General features: G+C 41.9%; 2 protein-coding genes across 6 annotated transcripts in view; one reads left to right on the forward strand and one right to left on the reverse strand.

Annotated features, from left to right (window-relative positions):
* Positions 1-6,927: 6,927 nt before the first annotated feature.
* On the reverse strand, positions 6,928-13,745 carry LOC121925144. 2 transcript variants are annotated; one of them, XM_042456958.1, is made up of 3 exons: positions 13,237-13,745; positions 11,501-11,717; positions 6,928-10,898 (listed from the first exon to the last, which is right to left on the reverse strand). In XM_042456958.1, exon 3 carries the CDS (start codon positions 10,867-10,869, stop codon positions 9,991-9,993), a length of 879 nt encoding a protein of 292 aa, XP_042312892.1. In that variant the 5' UTR covers positions 10,870-10,898; positions 11,501-11,717; positions 13,237-13,745; the 3' UTR covers positions 6,928-9,990. The 2 variants fall into 2 exon arrangements, with proteins under 2 accessions (XP_042312892.1, XP_042312893.1); XM_042456959.1 differs by lacking the exon at positions 11,501-11,717.
* A 79-nt stretch (positions 13,746-13,824) lies between these two features.
* Positions 13,825-21,395, forward strand: part of SCLY (selenocysteine lyase) — a 30,862-nt gene continuing 23,291 nt past the window's right edge. The window contains exons 1-3 of one of the 4 annotated variants that reach the window (XM_042456956.1): positions 13,825-14,049; positions 18,122-18,220; positions 18,776-18,888. In XM_042456956.1, the coding sequence (XP_042312890.1) occupies positions 18,153-18,220; positions 18,776-18,888 (181 nt within the window). In that variant the 5' untranslated portion in view covers positions 13,825-14,049; positions 18,122-18,152. Of the gene's footprint in view, positions 14,050-14,793; positions 15,210-17,517; positions 17,939-18,121; positions 18,221-18,775; positions 18,889-21,395 lie in introns of those variants that run through there. The other 3 variants (XM_042456955.1, XM_042456954.1, XM_042456957.1) reach the window with 3 other exon arrangements.

Genomic DNA, 21,395 nt, shown 5'->3' on the forward strand with positions numbered 1-21,395 from the left:
GTGGATTCTACAGAAGACCGTTCAGTTTGTCTAAAGAGGTGATAATAGCCAACCACACAATCATTCTGATAAATGTTACCAGAGAAGAGCCATGATACTATCTGTCTGGTTAGTGCCCAATGAATGGGCAGAGTAGAATCTAGTAGATTGCAGGTAGAGTCAGGGTGCAGTCTGTCAGAATAGTGGTAAATGGTAGTAGAATATGGTGAATGCTCAACAAAAGAATCTAAATTTTAAGCTCCAAAATCCTGCTTTTCTAACAGGACATAGCTCTGAGGCAGAACTCCCACTCACACCAGCGCATCGCTTACTCAAATCAAAGCTTGCATCACTCAAAGCCAGCTGATTTATTTTGGCATGTGAAACCCAAAAGCACATCTTCTCATCCCTGACAATAACATAAGGGATTAAAACACTAACATTTTTATCCCATATCAACACTTCACATGTGCCACCTAAGGCAGTTGTCTCATTCTGCCTAACTGTTGTTCTCCCTGGACAGACAAGTAAATTAATGTCTATTTATCAATCCTAGACACTTTCTAGCTTCAAGTTAAGAGGGATCTTTTATTTCAGAGTGAAATTCTTTCACCCATAAATAAGATCTGCTTTTTCTTTTTGCACCGTATCAAACAACTCTGGGTAGCTTTTTAAAACTTCCAGATTGATCTATGACTTGTTTTCATCTTCAGAACTTCAATGGACTTCCCAGAATTATTTTATAAACATAGCACTTCTCTTTCTACATAATTATCTGCTAATTAAAGGGTTATTGATTTACTTTTTCTGTGTTGTGAACTGCTATTTCTATGGGAGAACTGCTGCAGCTCATGTGAAAACAATATACCACAACTCCCAGGACACTAGTGCCTTAACAACCACCGCCACCTCAATTATTCCAGATAGTAGCTGTCAACAATCCCAGAATTTATGGGCTTTCCATGATATCTAGTTATTATATCTTCTGGCTCTCCTTCCACCAAATGAACCTAGAAAAATACAAGGCATATGGGCATTAAGGACACAGAAGCACAATTCAGTTCTGAAGGCATTTTGCTTTTACTAAATTGAGAGGGGCCATGGTGCTATGTTCACCACAAAGAAGATCATCTGTTCACATTTTAACCATGTTCCCCCCACTAATTCCCCATAACCCCCATTTCTATATATTTTGTATTTCTCTCATTGTGTGAACCCTCTCTAACAGCTCTTCATCTTTCTCTATTTGATCTCCATGTTCCTCCTGACAACTCATTTAATTTGTCCCTAGGGTTAACTGCTGCACTGTAATCCATCTTCTGAACCTGTCAAACCTAGTATTTGTTTATGCTTAATCGTAGTTTTTTTGGAGTGGCTGGCTTAAACCCAGTTGTCCCAACTAGATCCATTGAATTAATTGAACCTATGTGTCTTACTAAGTTTAACATAATGGAGTTATTCTTCTCAGAAGAATAACAACTTGATCTAGGCTTATGATCCAAAACATACTGCAGAAATAATCCAGTTTGAGACCGCTTTAACTGGCCTGGCTCAATGCTAGGTATTTCTGGGGACTGTAGTTTTGTGAGACATTTAGCCTTCTCCATCAGAGACCACATCAGAGCTCCATCAGAGGGCCACATAATTCCCATCTGTTAAAGGTGAGCAGGCTGTTGGACTAAATAAACTATAATTCCCAGGATTCCCTAGCACTGAGACAGGGCAGTTAAAGTTGTTCCAAACTGGTTAATTTCTGCAGTGTGTTTTAGACTTATATTAATTTTGTACTGCAGAAATCTTTTAATTTTGCACAAGGGCATGTGATTTTGGGGCAATAATGATGATGATAATGATAATGATAATAATAATAATAGGATTATTTAGGAAATTAACTACTGGTAATTAGGAATGATTCATCATGCCCTTACTGTGACTAAAAGACCCGCCTGGCAACGCTGGAAAAATGCCCGCCTCCTGTTATTCAACAAACTGAGGACCTTACAACCCTCTCAACATTTGAACAGGTAACATGGCAACGTGGTCTGTAAATGTGTTAGAACATTTGGTCATCTTTTATTGAAGTCTGTGTATATTTTTCCGTTCTTCATTATTGCACTTTTATCTTTTTCTGCAGTTTTTTAAAGCGTTAGTCTTATTATTTTTGTGACTCTGTAAGCACTAGTTCCTGGATCACGTCATCCTCTTCCATCTCTCTTCCCGCCAACTGCAAGCATATTTGTAGTTCTTTATTATGTTGTTTTCACCCCATTCTTTGCCTGCCCCACCCTCTGCCATCCTACCTTCCAGGTCCCTGTAGGTCTTGGCAGCCTTGCCTCAATTACTCTCTCTTTCTCTTTCCATACAACACAGACCTCTCTGCATCACCAGGTGCCCTTCTATCTATTCTACTCCACTCACCACAGATCTTGCTGAATTCTGCTCTCTGTAAAGTAGAAATCTGCATCTGTAAGGTAGCTTGTTTATTTTATTTATATGCCACCTTTCTCCCAACATGGCACCCAAGGCAGTTTTCAAGACATCTACTAATGTATAAGGTATATAATATCTTTTGACATCTACATAACAAATATTTTCTGTTCTCTTCCCACCAACATGCCACCTCCTTTCTTTTGCTTCTCAGTCCTCTCTTGTATTTTTTACTCATTTTCTCGTTATTACACCCCTTCCTCTCTCTTTTCATATCTCTTAGGTCTGCACAATCCACTGCACCACAATTGCTCCTCCATTCTCTTCATTTTTTATGTGCCAGTTCTTAACATCTTGTATGTTTCTCAGCCACAACTACACATATTACTTCAATTTTCTCACCAATAAGCACACGGATGACAACAGGTGGGATAAAATACAGCATGGCTGGTTGGCCACATATTTCACTTGTGAAAAAAGTACTGCTAACATCATCACAGGTCTCTGATCAAAGGAGAAGACAACCAACGCACATATAGTTTGTGTAGGCATCTTCCTATACTCTTTCCCATTTTTGTTGACATACAGAAGGTTCCAGATTGAATCCCTGGAATTTGGTGGAGCTGGTTGGGGTGCAAACCGCAGAGACAAATCACGTGGTCTTCCATATGTTGGTGGATTGCAACTCTCAATATTCCTTACCATTGGCCATCTTGGCTGGAGCTGCTGGGAGTTCCACTTCATTATCTGGAGGGCCACATGAGTCCCATCCATTAAAAAGAAGTGAGCAAGCTGTCCAACACAGTATAAGGCAATTTCCTATAACAAGCTTGAGCAGATTTGTTTTAAATAATATCACAAAAGTGAGGAGCATTTGCAAATTGAATTCTTGAGGAAAGAGGGATGATCAGCAACAGGCTATTTTATTTTTAAAATCAGTGGATCAAGCTTCTAATTCTAACTGGTAGAATTCTATAGTATTTTTCCTTAATACCTGTTTGAATATTTAACATACTCTACCATTAAAACATGTGATGGTTAGCAACAATTTAAAATAATTCTACAAGTATTTAAACTAAATAAAACCATGTAAAATGAAATAAATGCAATCTAAAAATAAGTTTTGCATTATTTCCTGGAAAGTGCAGGGCTAATATATGCAAGTGCACTGATAACCATAATTCCCAGCCAGAATAACCATTTGGAGGTTTGATTATGATGATGGACAAATCTAGATAGCACCAAGTTAGACAGATCTACTATATGGGGGCTTGAAAAAATTGCTCCCTCCCCCTTTTTCACAGCAGCCACACACAGGATGACATTTTTCAAAGATCTTTTAGTGAGTTGCTGCCAACTCAAATCCTATCAGTGTATATGTAATGTTTGGATTTTTTGCCCCAATATATATCACTTGCTTTCAGTGAATTTTCATTAATCATTTTAAACTCCATTCTTTCTATTTAGAGACATGCTTTTGGTCTTCCTTTTGTTCCCAACAGTCTATATAATTCACTGTCATCAGCAAATGTGACCACCTCACTTTGTTGTTGTGACTTCAAGCCTTTTCCAACTTATGGCAACCCTAAAACAAATCTATCAAGAGATTTTATTGACAAAATTTATTCAGAAGTTTGCCATTGCCTTCCTCTAAAGCTGAGAGGTGATTTGCCTGATATCATGCAATGGCTGAATTGGGATTTGAACCCCTGACTCCCAATGCTCTCAAGTAACCATACCAGCTGAGTTGGTTCTAAGCAAGACAACTTCATTAAAGGTATCACTGTTGCTGTGGATCAAGGGCCCTTGGGCCTAGTTGCTATTAGGGTTGGATTTCAAAGCAAAGATGTAATTTGTTGAAGCCTTCACAGCCGCTGTGCCACTTGATGTTCCAGCCACAGGTATGAGTTTAATACTCTTATTCCATTAAGACCACAGACTTGATAACCAGATTTTTTAAAAAAAGGATATGAACACCTCACTTTGCTAGTACAGACCTCTTATTAGGACATCTAGATTTCCTCCATTTCAGTATTTTTTCAAATTTGTTATATTACAAAGGAATAGTAAGTTTAAGCATAATTACCTAATGTTTCCTCTTTAGCTGCTTCCTTATAAATTTATTTATTATTTGCGGTATTTATACCCTACCCTTCAGCCCTAAAGGCTCTCAGAGCAGCTTACAATTATTATTATTAATTATTAATTAATTAATTAAAATTACTGGATCTACCTGCCATCTAGAAAAGCCAGAAGCACTTAACATCAGTTCTGATTATTCTTATTTGTCTTCCTCTTTTAAATATAACTACAGTAATTGAGCATAAAGATAATGAACGGCTGATAATAAAAATGGTACTGTCACGTTTGCTACTGTCATTTGTAATGTTCATTTGCTATTTTTTGAAATTCACAAATTTATCTGACAACTGATTATTTAGGCTTTCTTAATGCTACAATCAATACCAATATGTGAGAAAAAAACCCATTAGTTAGTGCTGCAATATACATAACAAGGTATTTCTATGAAGTTGATGAATAGCTGTAACACTCAGAATAAGAACATTTTTGTTCTCCAAAATATCATGTGCTCTGAGCCATTCACTTTAGCCGAATCTTATTGTGAGCACTTTTGTTCAAAGATCCACCCAAACTACAATCTGTTCAACAAAGGTCTGGTAACTGAAGTGGACACATTTGATTCTGTGCATAAAAAGGGGTACTTTTTAGATAAATGATCAACCACCTCAATTGTCTTTTTGACATGATTACTTTCTTGGACCTCCCAGAACTATATACAAACTGGCATTCTGCATCATCCATATGCAGGTAACACCTAGTTCTATCCTTCACTTTCACTAGCCTTGTTAATGTAATCAAGCTGGCTTCCCAGTGTCTGATCACAGCTAGGTCCAGATAACTGGAGTCCAAACAAATCTACTAATGATTGTCATACAAGAGATGTTACTGTTATGTGCCTCCAAGTCAACTCTGATTTATGGTGAGTCTATTCTGGAATTTTCTTAGCAAGATTTATTCTGAATTCACCACTGTGTTCTTGTTAGGCTGAGAAAGAATGACTTGCCTAAGGTCATCTGTCAGGTTTTCATGACTGAGCAGGGATTTGAACCCATGCTTCTTGGAATCCAAGTCCAACCCTTAAAAACTTACACTATCGCCAACACTAGAGAGAAAAATTTAGAAGCAACACATCTACCATTTATATGCTCAAGACTTCATCACTGGCAGAACCTTCAAGGCATACATAAAAGGACCTGATCTCCCATTTTTATTTCCCACTAACTTTCTATATATAGATTTCCACTAATTGTTGCTGGAGGTTAGTATCTAAAGAGCATCTCCTTTTATATGAAATAAATATCTAAATATTAGTTGTCTTCCACATAATAAAAATTACATACTCAAAGTGCAGAAGAGTAATTACTCTGGTAAGAATGAATAGTTTTCCTTCAACAGTAACACCAGATTGTTTAGAAGGACCTTCCTGAAAGAGTCAGCATGGACAGCTAGCTGTGCAAAACCTGTAGCCGGTAAAGTAGTCCAAGGCAGAAATTCAAAGCAAAGTGGTTGGGGGACGGCACATGATCAGAGGACTGGATATATTAATTTGTAGCATGACAAATCAACCCCAAACTTACATTTGGTCTGACCACGTTTGTAGTAGTAGTCCAGCTATTCAAAAAGAATGGACTGGACTCTGTATAGTAGACTGTCCATATAACTCAGAATGAAAGCAGGGCACAAAGGCAGGGTAGAGTGTGTTAAAGTTTGCATTCCCATATAATCTATCCATATGTAAAATGAAATAACACTGGTTAAACATTTGTTTTGTTTTCTTTGATTTTATTGTGCTTTTTGCAATTTAATCCTATGTTAATGATAGCTTTTCAGTAGCCAATAATGCTTGTTCATTGCACTAACCTCCCACATCTCTTGTACTTCCTTTATTTCCTTCTTTTTCCATCCTACTACAACCTTGGATCATTGATGAAGCTGAAATTCATGCGATTCAGGTCAGACAAATTAAGTATTTCTTCATACAACACAAACTAAGTGAATTCGCCTCTACAAAATATGGTGGTAGCCACTAACTTGTATGTTTATAAAAGGGGATAAAGCAAATGCATGGAGGATAAGGTCATTGATGGTTATTAGTTATGACAGCTATATATTATCACCATGATCAGGTATATGGTTTTGAATATCAACTGCTAACTAGCAAACAGAAGGAGAAGGATGTTGTCTTGACACTTTCTCAGCTGGTCACTGTGGGGAAACAGGATGCTGGATGGCTGTTTGGCATGATCCAATAGAGATCTTCTTGTGTTAGTAATATTTTCCAATTCAACTTGACACATCCTTATAATCCACAGCATTCTTACTGAATAAAAGTCACACCGGATTAGCTTTTTCATATACTTTCTTGTAAATGTATATATGTTATACCCTATCCAACATATACATTTACAACCCATTCCACCATATACAAAGCAATAAATCTAGAATTTTATAGAGATTTTAATATATACAGGTAAACGTAAAATAAGGTTCACGTAAAAACAGGCTGATGATTTGCATAACAGGAACAACTATTTCTGAAGTAAAACATAAAAGTAGTAAACCTGTGTCCAGAGAATTCAAGCGGTATTCATACACTTATAGCTGGTCTGCTTGTAGTGTAGTACTTTGTTCTTAAATTATTTGTTCCAATATAGGTGGCCTGAATTACTGGTGTAGATTTTAAAACCTGTGCAGATGTAGTTACCTATTTTTGGGTGCATATATGTTTGCACAAGATGTTCTGATATAATCATGGACTGTGCTATGTCTCATCAAGGCAAATCTTTTAAGGATGCATCCACACTGCAGGAATAATCCAGTTTGACACCACTTTAACTGCTATGGCTCAATGCTATGGAATTCTGGGAATTGTAGCTTTGTGAAACATTTAAATTTGTCTGTCGGAGACCTCTCCTGCCACAACAAACTACAATTCCCTGAATTCCATAGCACTGAGCAATGGCAGTTAAAGTTGTATCAAACTGGATTATTTCTGCCATGCGGATGCCACCTAAATAAGATAACATATAGTAGTTAATCAGTATTCTTTTGTTTGATGTGATGTGTAAATCACTGTATATAATCATTCTTGGTCCTTATCAATTCAAAGGCAACACCCAAAGAGAAATATCTCTGGGGAAAGACAATTTACTTTTCAGTTTCATCCTTAGGCCTCAAAACTAAGTTATGAATTAGGAGACACAGAATATGACTTCAGGAGGCCACTTAATATACTCATGCTCAACACTGGCTGATTATAGCATGAAAGATGTGTTTGCATACATGACAAAAGCCATCAGATTAGTTACTGCAGATCTGCATATTGGTTTATGCCAGCTCAACATTGCTTGAATTTACTAATTTAGCTAAAAACTGTCAGCTCAAAACACATATCAAATCAAACAAACCACCCAACTCCAGGATGCCCATCATCATCAATATCAGACTGACTAAGGGCAGTTCCCTGAAAAAATAAAAATGCTGTCACTCCTCCCCAAAGTGTGAATGAAGATATTGATGTGTGTGAATTCCTACACATCTGGGATCTTCCAAACCCCGCTTTGAGGTAGTATTACAACAGTTCTGCTTATGGACGTCTGTATGCATAGCATGGGTCTAAGAGGACATGTAACAGGGGACCATACATGTACAATATGGCTGGACTTTAAATCATGAAAAAAAAAAACCCTACAGTATGCTGGGAAAAACACAGAAAAATACGAAATGAGTGTTTTGCTTTGATGTGAACTGGAAAAATATGGAGCACTCATAACTAATCTATGTAGACCAGTAATTTCTTCTAGATTTTAAGGTATGCTTCCAATAGAGTTCACATTATTGTCTTATTGCTAGGTCTTTCGACTACTGCAAACAATACAGACAATCATTTGGAATTCATAGTCCATGACAACAGGTTTTTTAAAAACCCTCTACAACAGGAGTGGGCAACTGTGGAAAGCCAGGGGGGCACTTTAGTCCCCATAACTTTGGAGGGCGGCACCCACCCTTTTAAAAAGTCATTTGTTTGCCTTCAAACACCCTCTGGTGATGTTTTGGCCATGTTTTTAGCCCCTCCAGGGTCATTTTTGTCCAGGAGAGGTCTTTTATTTTTAAAGAACAGGAACGTAACAGAAGCCACTTTCAGTTTTCTTTCAAAATAAATTGGTGAAAATGTCCCTCACAGCCTCTGGTGGGCATCTGAGGGGATCTTGGGGCAAAAATTGCACTTGCAATTTTTTTTAAAAAAATGTAACCTCTGGGAGGCACAAAAATGGCTATGGGAACTGCATGCAGCCTCTGGGCTGCATTTTGCCCACCTTTGTTTTAAAACAATGTCTTGTGCAACTCCACACTATGCCATATTCAGTGCATCATATATGTTCAACTCCCAAATATTTACAGTTACAAATTCCACTTTTCCACATAACTTCTCACCACCAATGATATTTAATTGCTAAGAATGCAGAAGATATACAGACAGTTGTCACCACCACATTTATACCTAAAGTTGTTGTATAAATTCCCTGACCCTCCTTTTCTTCTCACGCAAACCAATGTTATCTAACAAAGATCATTCTCAGAACTGTAAAGGTCTCTGAGCAACTATGCACCTCTCAAGACAGGCCAACCAATCCATTTTCCTTCTCCTGTCAGTATCTAGTCCTGATGCAGAATCCTTTCAAGTTTCAGTGAATTCAATGAGTTGTACATGTTCTATCGCTTAAGATCAGACAAGAATTGCTGACTTTTTTTCAGGAAGCTATAGTACTTCTTAGGTCATTGGGTCAATTACTCTTTACCCACAAGGGGTACAATCACTACTCGTCACAATGGTCAGATTCAAGTCTCCTGTAATCCATTAAAAAAATCTGCTTTGTAACAGATCCAGGATCATACCTTCCTTTAAGCAGACATCTAATTAGCTACACTTTCCCTCAACTGTACATGGTTTTCAGTCTTGTTAGTTACTGAAGTTGGAACGGGTAACAGATTATTTAATGACACTACAGTACTGTTTTGCAGAAGAGAGTGCATGCTCTCCTATATTTCCACCTCAGGCCTCTATACTTAGTCCTTCAGTACAGAATTATTTTCAGAAGTATTCAGCCCAATATGAAGGCCGTATGGGATACAAAATGTGCCATCTTCCTTAACAGCCTGTTCATCATTTCCACATTATTTAACCCTACTGGCATGCATTTTGTTTGTTTTAATTTCCAAACTCTGGTGGTTCTGCTGTCTTTTGCTACACTATAGCCTTAGTACCTCATACTTTCACCCTCTGGAGGTAATGATAAAGGCCTAAACAAATCACAACTTAGCCTTTTCCAGTAAGCTAAAAGCCAGTTTCTACTGTTGCCTTTGCTTTGGTGTCGTTGCTGTATATTAATGAAGCCAAACATAATTATCTACATCAACTTCCAATTAATCAGGGTACTTAAGACCTCCCAAAATCTGTAAACACCAACAGAAACAACTCCCCCTAGAAACACCAATGTTAGGCTAGCAGTTTTCATATTTGTCAAATGTCTCATAGAACCCTGGTCTGACTTTTCTGATGCTCATACGTATATGCTGACACTCAGGAGGAACGGACTCGCTAAAGCTAGTTGAAGTTGCTGTCCCAGTAATCCAGCCAGAAGATAAGCGCTTCCTTTTCGCCTTATGTGAAAAGCCTCCAATTCCTTTGTTGTGTTCTATACAGGAATCATCTGTACTCCTATCATTGACATCTTCAACTGACTGCTCATCTCGGTTGGAAGTCATTTCTTTACGCTTACAAGCTTCTCTCTCTTCTTCTGCAATTTTCCTGAAATGCTCCAGTGACTCTACCTTTCTTCGTCTGTCTATTGTTTCCATTTGTTTCTTGTCCATGAAGTCCTCAAAATACATTTTTCTTTCGCTCCTCTGATCTTCAAGAAATTTCCACTCAGTATCTGTCATCTTCATACCACTGTACTGTTCCAGTTTCTCTCTTGTTACAGTGTCTGTACAAAATATGTCAAAGAGCTGTTCTGAGCTCCTGTTGAAATCATCTGCTTTCTGTGTGAACAACTCATTTTTTCTTCGCTTTCTGGACTGATACAGCTTTGAGAATTCTTCATACACTTTCAGAATATGCTTCTTTATGCTTTGTGTTGCTATAGTATATAAGTTGCAGAACAGCCAATGCTCCTGCAAAAGTTCAGCCAGTAACTGGGCAGCATCTTCTTTAGATCGCTGGGCTTGCCCAGCCCTTTTTGGATGCAACAGATATAACATGTTTTGAATGACATCCTTCTTGGTGGGCAGAATTCCTTGGGCAAACTCTGACGACTCCACATAATCAACAGTTCCCAGAGTTTTCTTTGCTTTAGCTTTAGTATCCAAAGCTGCCATCATTCCTTCTCAGTGACACTTTACAGCAAAAACTGAAATAGAGAGAGATGTTAGCTGGTATGGAAAAGTGCAGCAACCAGAACCAAAACAAAAGCTATCATTCTAAAACAACAGTAAAGCTACTTCTGTTTAAATAAAATCAAGATTTTAAAAATGTTCGGGGCTGCAGGCAACATTACTTTCTATAAAGAAAGTTACTGATTCCTAAGCTTCTCTGCTTGCTAAGCCCTCAACAGAAGGAGTACCCATACTGGAGAATTAAAGCAGTTTGACACCACTTTAACACTTATGATTCTATCCTACAGAATCTTGGGGTTTGTAGTTTGATGAGCTATTCAGCCTGATCAATCAGAGAGCTCTGGTGCTTCAGCAAGTTACAAATCCCTGTATTCTGTAGGAGAGAGTCATGGTGGTTAAAGTGGTGTCAAACTGCTTTAATTCTGCAGTGTGGATACACCCACAATTATGTTACTGAGCAGTAGAATATCAATAAGATTTTCCCCCTTAAATTCCTTCATGCATCTCTTGGCACAGATAAATGTCTCTTTTTCTAATGCAATTCATGTACTTTACCATATACGTGTATTTAGAAAACTGTTTTATGCGATGCAACCAAATCTTGAAAGGAATTTACCAAAAATATTCTATCAGTGCCTTAGGTCAAATGAGCGTTCTGGTTGTTGTAGCACTGCTCTTCCCATCAGCCACAGCCAGCAAAGGCAATGATGAGGAGCACTGGAGTTGCAATCCAACAACATCTAGAGGGCTGCATGACTGCCATCGTGGCTCCTCCGTTTCCATATGCCTGTTTTTAGGCATTACTCCATAGCACACATGAACCACCGATCACTCTGATGAGAAAAAGTGGAGAATTTTATTGTGGTCAGTCTTCTGACATTACATACCTTTAAAATACTTATGTGCTGGCTTTGGTCACGAGTGCATTTACTATGTCAAAGCTTAAAATAATTAGTTCTCTAAACCTTGGCTTTCCCCCTAAAGTTGTTCACTGCTATGACTACACTTCCTCTAAGCAACTCCATTTCAGATATCAAAGCTTCCTAACAAGCACATGGGAACAGAGGATCCAGTTGAATTACATTTTCATTTCAAGGCATACTCCAATATGTGCGGTATAATCCTAAGAGTGAATCCTGAGAACTAAGCCTCATGGAGTTCAAGTTATTGCCAGTACACATAATACTGCCATCTTGGATTGCAATAAACCAACTTATAAAAGGACAGTAGTAAATTAATTATCCTGGGGATCGTAGTTTATTGTGGCATCAGAGCTCTCTGACAGAGAAGGCTAAATGTCTCACAGAACTACAGTTCCCAGAATTCCCTAGCATTGAGCCAGGGCAGTTAACGTGGTCTCAAGTGCGTTTTAGACCTATGTCTTTGAAGCTTCAAAGAGTTAAGAGATTTTAAGAAGCCGCAGGTTGGCCCTGGGGATCAGAGGTCATCACTGCAAAGGAGGACAAGGCATTTCAAAATGTAGGACATTCAAGCAAGATGTAGGGCATGGCCAAAGAAAAGCTTAAAACACTCCTAGAAATATAAATGCATGCTTCTTAGCTATGCTCAAAATGGAGGCCATTTTGGAATCCCTCCCTGGACTGGAGGCTGAAATGGAGGACATGTCCTGGAAAAGGAGGACCTCTGGCCACCCTGAAAGTGGTCAAATGGGGAAAGCGCTCGCTTTCTGAAATACATTAACAAAGTCAACCGTAAAGAGTGACCAGATGCCATTGCCTCAAAGGAGGGCCTCTAGGAATTCCTCCTGGGCAGAAGGATGAAATGGAGGACATGCCCTGGAAAAGGAGGACTCTGGTCACCCTGAGCTAAAACATCCATCGAAATATAAATCCATGCTTCTTAGTCAAGCTCAGAATAGAGGACACTGTGGAATTCCTCCTAGAAAGGAGGATCTCAGGTTACCCTGGGCTAAAAGCACTTCAATAAACATAAACGCATGCTCCTTAGTCATGCTCAAAATGGAGGACATTTTCGCATTCCTCCCGGAGAGAAGGCTGAAACGTAGGGCACGGCATGGAAAAAGAAGTTGGAATGGAGGACATGCCTTGGGAAAAGAGGACGTCTGGTCACCCTGAGCTCAAAACTAGATAAATACAAATGCATGCGTCTTAGTCCTCCTCAAAATGGAGGACGCTTAGGAATTCCTCCTGGACATGCCCTGGAAAAGGAGGACGCCTGGTCACTATGAGCTAAAAACTATATAAATATATATACTTCTTAGTCCTGCATAATATGGAGGACGTTTAAGAGGGATGACATGGAGGACATGTCCTGGAAAAGGAGGACCTCTGGCCACGGAAAGAAGGCCTTGCGAAGAAGCGGAGGGCCCACCTGCTCGGCCAGGATCAGAAGCAGCAGCAGCTCCGCCTCCGTCGGTCGCCCCTCATCCTTGCCCTCTTCTCTCAGGCAAAGCTCCGCCGGCCTGATTTCTCCTCCCGCCGCCTTCCCTTCCTCCAAAAGGCCTGCCTTAGAGAGCGATGGCCGAGGAGGAGACGTCAGTTAGGAGCCTTCGGCCCAGCAGCCGCCATTTTGAGGGTCGAGGGCAAAAGCAGCGCTACGCAGCGGGAAAAAGGAAGGCGACGCCCCCGCCGCCATCTTGAGTAAGGGCAACACTAGCCTCCCATCCGGGGCACATAGCCCCTCTCGCCTTCGCGCCTCTATGGTATAAAACGGCCATTTATGACCACAGCAGAGCGGAAAATGGGGCTTACTCGGGCTCCTCGAGGGAGGAGGGGCCACAAACTATGGGCAGAACCGAAAAACAAAAGCAGCTTCATGGAGGTGTAGAGAAAGCGGGGATTGCTTCTCAGGGGGCGGGGTAATGGTTGCGCCTCTGTCACCGATTGGTTAGGTGACGCCACACCTTAACCAATAGCCAATAGGCGCTCGACGAAGGCGTCAACTGATTGGACCTGTCTTATTTTGCGATCGTGCGAGCTGCCTGTCTCGGGTGGAAGGTGAAGCTGCGCCAGTGCCAGGCTCGACCGTGGGCCAATCAGGTTGGCCGGTACATAGAGTCACTTTCCCACCGAGGATAAGGAATAAACCCCTGCGCTTCAGTACGCGTTAGAGCCGCTCTGTTGGACGAATCTGATTTGATAGCGGTTGGAACGTTAAGTAGCAGCGGCAGCCAATAGCGACAGGGTGAGCTGGAGGGCGGGGATTGGTTGGTTTGTGAATTAATTACGCCACAGTAGCCAATAGCGGAGCCTGTAGGTTTGCGTAACATTGTCTCGCGGAGGCTTTTTTTAAGCCGCCTCCTGATAGGCGGGTTCGGGAGCTTGCGGTGGGGGGGCGGGGCCTTGAGAGCAACTGACGGTTTTGACTGACAGAAGTTTCCGTTGAGCTGTCAGGGGCTTCAGAATTGCGCAGCTTGACAAATTACATTCTGAGAGCAATGTGTTTTTCTTGCGGGGCTTCCGAGCCCTCTCCCACTTATGTCGAACCTACAATGGCCGGGTTTGCTGCCACACTGCAGAGTTAAAGCCGTTTTGACACCACTTTTAACTGCAATGGCTCCATGCTGTGGAATCCTGGGATTTGTAGTTCGTTGAGGCACCAGGGTAGCCAGGCGTCCTCCTTTTCGAGGACATGTCCTACATTTCAACTTTCCGTGCAGGAAGGATCCCTAAACGCCCTCCTCCGTTTCGAGCATGACTCAAAAGCATTCATGGCTCTTCATGAGGTTCTTCATGAGAAGCATGAATTTATATTAGTGTTTTTTAAAATTGTGTAATGTCCTACATTTTTCCAGGGCGTCCTACATTTTGCAGTGCTTTGTCCTCCTTTTTCGTTTGTGGCGTCTGGTCACTTCTGACAGAGAAGGCTAAATAATAATAATAATAATAATAATAATAAAACTTGATTTTCACCTTGCCTCTCCATTCAGGATCCAGGCAGATTACAATAAAGTTCCATACAACAGAACAATAATCCCAATTATTCCCTGTTTAATTAATTAATATCTCACAACATTACAAATCCCAGAATTCCATAGCATTGAGCCGTGGCAACTAAAGTGGTGTCAAGCCGCATTAATTCTGCAGCCAGAGTGTGTGTATGAGACTTGTCCAAAATGGTTTCCGTTTCCAAGCATGGATACAAACCCTGGTTTCCAGAATCGGTCCAACACTTGAAGCATTAAGCCATGCTCCTTTGACATTAATTACGGTTCACATAAACAGCGTGGTCAATAAAATAAACAGCGGTGGGATTCGTACATTTGTTTCTGTTGTGTGTCTTTCAAGTCGTTACCAACTTATGGCGACCCTGAGGCAAGCCTATCACGGGGTTTTCTTGGCAAGGTTTGTTCAGAGGATAGTAGAGAGATCTTGTAGCAGCACCTTTGAGACTAATGGAAAGAAAGAAATTGGCAGCATGAGCTTCCGTAGGCTTAAGTCTACTTTCTCAGATGCGTTTTGGTGGAATAGAAGCCAGGCACAGACATATATATGCCATTGGTATGTGAGGATATCAGTTCCAATTACAAATCCTTTGTGTATGGAAATGAAGCTTGTGAAAGCTCATGTTGCCCATATATTTATTTCAGTTAGTCTCAAAGGTACAACTTCAGTCTGCTTCCTCAGGTGCATTTGGTGGAGTGGAAGCCAGGTGCAGACGTCAATTAAAATAGCAAATCCTTTGTGTATGGAAATGAAGTTGCAGGTCCAGTTTTAACAGTGGTCATTAGCGCACAAAGACATAGGAGTTTGTCCCACGGGAGGCTAAGTGCCTAAATCCCGTGCAGAAATAGGATTAAAATCCTGCAAAATCATCAGGGGCATTGAACATTAACGCAAAAATAACCCGCACAGAAAGTGGACAACATCGGCCGCTTTTGGGAGAATCCCGAAAGTAAAAAGTGGCCTATGTTGTCCGCTTTCTGTTTGGGTAAATGCCAGCCACAGATTCTGGTGAAACACCAGGAATAAACTCTTCTAGAACAAGGCCACATAGCTCAAAAAACCCTAAAAAACTATGGATGATAGATGGCCATGATCTCCTTCGACATCACATTTCTGATATTGTGATCAGGTGTCAGCTGATCAATCACAGTCTTAACTCAATTTTTTTGGGCTACTATCACAAACAGTGCAATGTTTTAAGATATGTTGTTGTTCTTCAGACAAAACATATGTATTCTGGGTTGGCTAACTTGTACACTTGCAAAGTATGTGACAACAAACACTTTCTAGGACAAATATACAGTAGGCAAACAATAGAGAATGCACTAAATCTAGATAGTGTGTGGCCATCTCTGAAAGTACGCAGTCTATTAGTTACAGGGAAGTGTACATACCTGTCCCCCAAGATGGCCAAATTGACGTTTGTTGAAATCTTAGTTCCAAAACACACTGCAGAAATAATCTAGTCTGAGACTGATTTAACTGCCCTGCCCGAGTGCTAGGGAATCCTGGGAAATGTAGTTGATTGTGACACCAGACCTCTCTGACAGAGAAGGCTAAATGTCCCATAAAACTACTGTTCCCAGAATTCCGTACATTGAGACAGGACAGTTAAAATGGTCTCAAACTGGATTATTTCTGCAGTATGTTTTGGACCTTAGTTCTCTAGCAGCCTCCTTCAAAACGGTTTCAAGAAAAAGCACATATGAGAAAGTGGGATGGCTAGCTGAAGCAATTTTGCTAGTTTCATCACAATTTTCAGACTATTCCCACTTGGCAGATAAAACGGATTATATTGGTGCGATTCTGATTCGGATTATGTTCCGAGTCTAATTCGAATTTTTTTCCATCGTTTCCATTACGAAAAGGGGCAAATTACCTCGATTTATTTAGACCCTGTTTTTGTTCCCATTTATTTTAAATCGCTGTAGTTTAAAGCGGATTAATTTGCTCCCTATTCCCATTTGTGTCTCCAAGCTGTCAATCAAGCGCGTAGGCTTCAGATGTCACAAGCGCCATCACCTGATTCAAAACACTTTGACACGGTTCCCGTTCCCATTTCTGTTTCTTTGTTGTTGTTGTTGTTGTTTGGGGAGCCAGTGAAAATCGGCTACAAAGACTCTTCTGTGTCTCCCCAGATTCCCTTTGGGAAAGAGAGAAGAGAAGGCTTGATCCCCCCCTCAGATCCCTGGATGTCCAGGCTCTCCTGTGCCTCCCCAGATTCCCTTTGGGAAAGAGAGAAGAGAAGGCTCGATCCCCCCCTCAGATCCCTGGGCCTCCAGGCTCTCCTGTGTCTCCCCAGATTCCCTTTGGGAAAGAGAGAAGAGAAGGCTCGATCCCCCCCTCAGATCCCTGGGCGTCCAGGCTCTCCTGTGTCTTCCCATAGTTCCTCTGAGAAAGAGAGAAGGAGCCTCCATTCCCCCAAATCCCTTTGCCTCCCCTATTGTTCCCTGGGCTGTCTGGGGGCGATCAAGCAGGCATATATTGCAAAGCCCATCTGCTGCTCAGGCAGAGGCAAAAAAAAAAAAAGAAAAGAAAAGAAAAGAAAAAATAATAGTTAAAAATGGTGCTCAATGGCTCTCCCCACACATCAGTCTATGAATGTGGAGCAGAGGGGAGGTTGCAATCCACCGGGGGAAAGGCTATGCGAATGGAAGGAAATGGTGCTTGCAATGCAGAAAGAGAACAAAGAAGGTGACACCCCCAGGGCAGCCCCTTGAGCGCTGCTCCTCCCATCTCCAGGCCCGAATCAGACACCTTTTCGTTCCCATTCATTTGCCCCAAATCAGACTCCAGAGGCACAGGAAAATTTGCTTTAAAACCACTATTTTTTAAAATCGGTTTATTGACCTAAAATTAGGATTTTTCAGGATAATTCGATTCAGATTCGAATCTCAATGTAAACGATATCGGAGCAATGCGGGTCGAATGCGCACTCTAATGGAAACGATGCACCCATGATGCGCTTCCTGATCCGTGTTATAGGCCAGTGGGAATGGGGCCTTTTCCTTTAGCTAGAGCTGATTTGCCATGTATCTCTTCCCTCCCTTTACAGCATTACCTGTAGTATATCTATTCTCCAATACTGCTTCCCAAGTTCTGAGAAATTCAAAGTTTATTATTTAATTGTGAGATTTATTTATTTATTTTTGCAGAGTCATCCTGCTAATCTGTTGCAATGAAAACCTGGGAGAGGCAGGACTGTAAATTTTATTTGCAATAAGCTTTCATGGACCTTCCCTTGCACTTCATCGGATTTTTTTTTAACTAAACAGATTATTTAACTGTACACACTCTTTTTCCCCTGACAGAGGTAACGATATCCCAAGGAAGACGGTACTAATGAACAAAGGATGGGAGACCAATGTGAAAATCAGATGCACAGGGAAAGAGAACACGTCTTCGGCCAGGTTTGTAGCTTGTCTGGATTTCAGAGATGGACTGTTAATTGATAATGCAAATGCTGAAGTTTTGCTATTTAATCTATGATTTACTCTGGAAGTAAATCCACTTGAACTCAGTGAAACTGTGTCTGAGTAAATGTGTGCAGGATTGTGTTGCAAAACTCCAGCAGCAAGTGCAAAAGCTGCAAGATTATATTAGTTATCTTTGAAAAACTTGATGGGATGGCATGGCTTTGAGGAAAACAATTTAGGAAATTAGCAAATCTATTGTGGCATATACTTGGATGGGAAACAGCCCATGTTATTTGGTTCGAGTGAATTTATCCATGTGAATTTATCCAACACATCATATTTTAAAGTTTGCAGGAAATAGTAATGTTCTGATTTCAGAGCTCTACTGTCTTTTCTCTGAAAGATGTTCTCTGTGGCAATGATGGCTTCAGCAAAGGAAACTCTTTCCATAACCAAATTATCACAGACTTTGGCTGAGAAAAGAATTAGGAATGGATGTGTTTTCTTGCTACTTCTGTTGCAACAGTTCTTCCATTTTGTTTCTTGCAGGAAGATATACATGGATTATAATGCAACTACTCCTCTAGCCCCAGAAGTGATTGAGACAGTTACAGAAGCTATGCATGAAGCTTGGGGCAATCCTAGCAGCTCTTACACAGCAGGTCAGAATATGGATGTGAGAGTGTTTCCTTAGGATATAATTGCATCTGCTGTAGAAACACATTCCTGATCTCAAGTAGCTTGCTGGCAGTGAGAGTCAAAGGCTCAACTTTTTTTAGTGGTGAATGTACAGTAGATAAGGAGTGAGGCATGTGATAGAAGAGAAGTATGTTCCCTTGAAGGTAGGGATGCCATAACCCTGCTGTGCCCGTGCTTGTAACGGTTTTTGCAGTTTGGCACAGTCACGGTCTGGTTCACTCTAAATCCTGGGTTTGGGCCCGGCCGGCAGCCATCGCGCCTAAAGGGAACACTCGTCCCCTTGAGGCTGGCTGGCCAATGGCACAGCAGCTGGAGCGGAGCTGTTTCCAGCCCCACTCTGCCATTGGCCAGCCTCAAGGAGGAGGTAGACCCTTGGAGGAGGAGGAGGAGGAGGAGTGAGACTCTGGGCCAACCAGGGGGAGGGGAAAGCGCCCTTTCTTAGTGCATGGCGAGGAGGAGGAGGAGGGGGAAACAGGAGGAGGAGGAGGTGGGTGCCCATTTTCAAAGGTTTTCCCCCCCAAAGAGCACTTTCTGTGTACAGTAGAGTCTCGGTGAAGAAGCATGGGATGTCGGATTGGGGACAAAAGTTCCTCGCCTTGCCTCCCCCTTCCCTCCTTCCCTCCGTAGTTCCCTACTTACCTTCCCTGCTTCGGTCAGGCTTCTCCCTTTGTCCTGAGGAAAATGAAGCCTCTGAGGAGAGGCCTGGGGCTGTCCTCCGCAGCCACCAAGTCCTCGCTCCTTTCCCTTCTCTTCAAAGGGCTCCAAAAAGAGCCCTTTGCAGGAAAGGGGAGGTCCGGGAAGAGCAGGACCGGGCTAGTGCCCAGGTCTCTCCTCTCCTTTCCTGCCTTCCTTCTCTTCCCTCCAAAGAGCCCTTTGGGGGAAAGGGGAGGTCTGGGAAGAGGAGAGTGGCCTCGGAGGACAGGCCTGGGCCGAGCACACAAGTCCCTCAGGAGCCTGCGTCCTCGGTCTAGGCTTGTCCTCCGCTGCCCAGGCTTCTCCTTTCTGGGGATTTCCTCTCCCCCGAAGGGGTCGGGGGGGGAGAGGAAAGTGAAACTGGGAGGGAGAGGCTTGGATCTGCTTTAAAAAAAGTGTCCTACATTTGAAAATGTTGTCCTACATTTGTCCCGGTTCGGAGGTCCTGATTTATGGCAACCCTACTTGAAGGGGAATTGGTGTGTAGTGGGAGAAACTGGCTTTTTTCTGTTCTAAAAAAGTAGTAAATTTATGGGGGAAATTTTCTATTTTTCCTCACCCTATTTTCTGTTGCATTTGTGAATACCCTGAGTGACATCATCATCTAGTGCAGAACATTTAAACTTTTGGGGCCTGAAACTGATAACGCCCCCTTGCCCAAATCCCCCCAACTCCCCCAGCTGTTTTAGATTGTGTGCAGAACGATTATTTTCCAAGCTGGAACTGCCTGCAGTAAGGCGGGTTACAGACCGCTGAAATGCGATGGTCTGCTGCCGCCGCCGGCTGCTGCGTCCGGGAACCGCAACAGCCAAACGGCGCGGTTCCCGGACGCAGCAAAGAAGGAGCGTGAAAATCGTGCTCCTTCTTGCTCTCCGGAAGAGACACCACGAGGCGCTAGTCGCGCACTCACGGCGTCACTTCCAGGGTGCGACATGCGGACACAGAGCGTCCGCTACGTCAATATGGCGGTGGCCGTGTGGAACGGCTGCCGCCATTTGTCATGGACTCTGTCCGTGATAGGGTAAGGGGCGTCTGGAAGAGACGCCCTTTTTTCAAAATGGGACATCCTAAGGACGTCCCTTATGGCGGTGTGTAATGCGCCTTTGTTTTTTTGGGGGGGGGAGGCTCCTTCCAGGATTGAAGTGTGGGCTTTCTTTTAAAGCTATGCCATCCCAAAGCTTTTATAGCAAAAGTGGGCAAAGGATCTCCCATAGGACATTTCTGGAGCCCCCACCTAGCCTCCCAGTTGGCAAAAGTGCCCCCCAAATGCTCTCCAATGGGCATGGTGGCTACTTCACTATGTTTTTGGCTCCTTGGGCTATTTTAGACCCAAGAGAAGCTTCTTCTTCTTTTTTTTTTTTACAAAAGCAAATGATCCAGAAATGAAGGGTGGGTGATTTTGAGGCAATTTTTAAAATTTCTTCTGTGGATGTACTGGTGGGAGGTGCAATCCTCCAAGGGCTCTTGGGGGACAATGTGGCTTCCTAATTCCCAGTACAGTCATCCCTTCATATTTGTGGCTTTGATATTTGCGGATTTGATTATTCACGGATTTCATTAATATGTTCTCTCTAGGACTGTCTAGGTCCTCCAGTGCAACTCTGTGGTCAACTTTAACTAAAAGTTGCACTGAAAGACCATTTGTAGCTACTCCATTGCCATTCTATGGTCAGTGTATGTTGGACATTGACCACAGAATTGCACTGGAGGACCTAGAGATTCCTAGAGAGGTGTCCTCTCAGGTAAAAACAGTGTTTTTGTTATTTGTGGTTTTTCC

This window comes from Sceloporus undulatus, chromosome 3 (genome assembly GCF_019175285.1).
Source record: "Sceloporus undulatus isolate JIND9_A2432 ecotype Alabama chromosome 3, SceUnd_v1.1, whole genome shotgun sequence".
Taxonomy (NCBI): Eukaryota; Metazoa; Chordata; class Lepidosauria; order Squamata; family Phrynosomatidae; genus Sceloporus; species Sceloporus undulatus.

Excerpts from the sequence above, each read along its gene's own strand:
- LOC121925144 (XM_042456959.1), bottom strand. The coding sequence starts at position 10,869 with ATGATGGCAGCTTTGGATACTAAAGCTAAAGCAAAGAAAACTCTGGGA.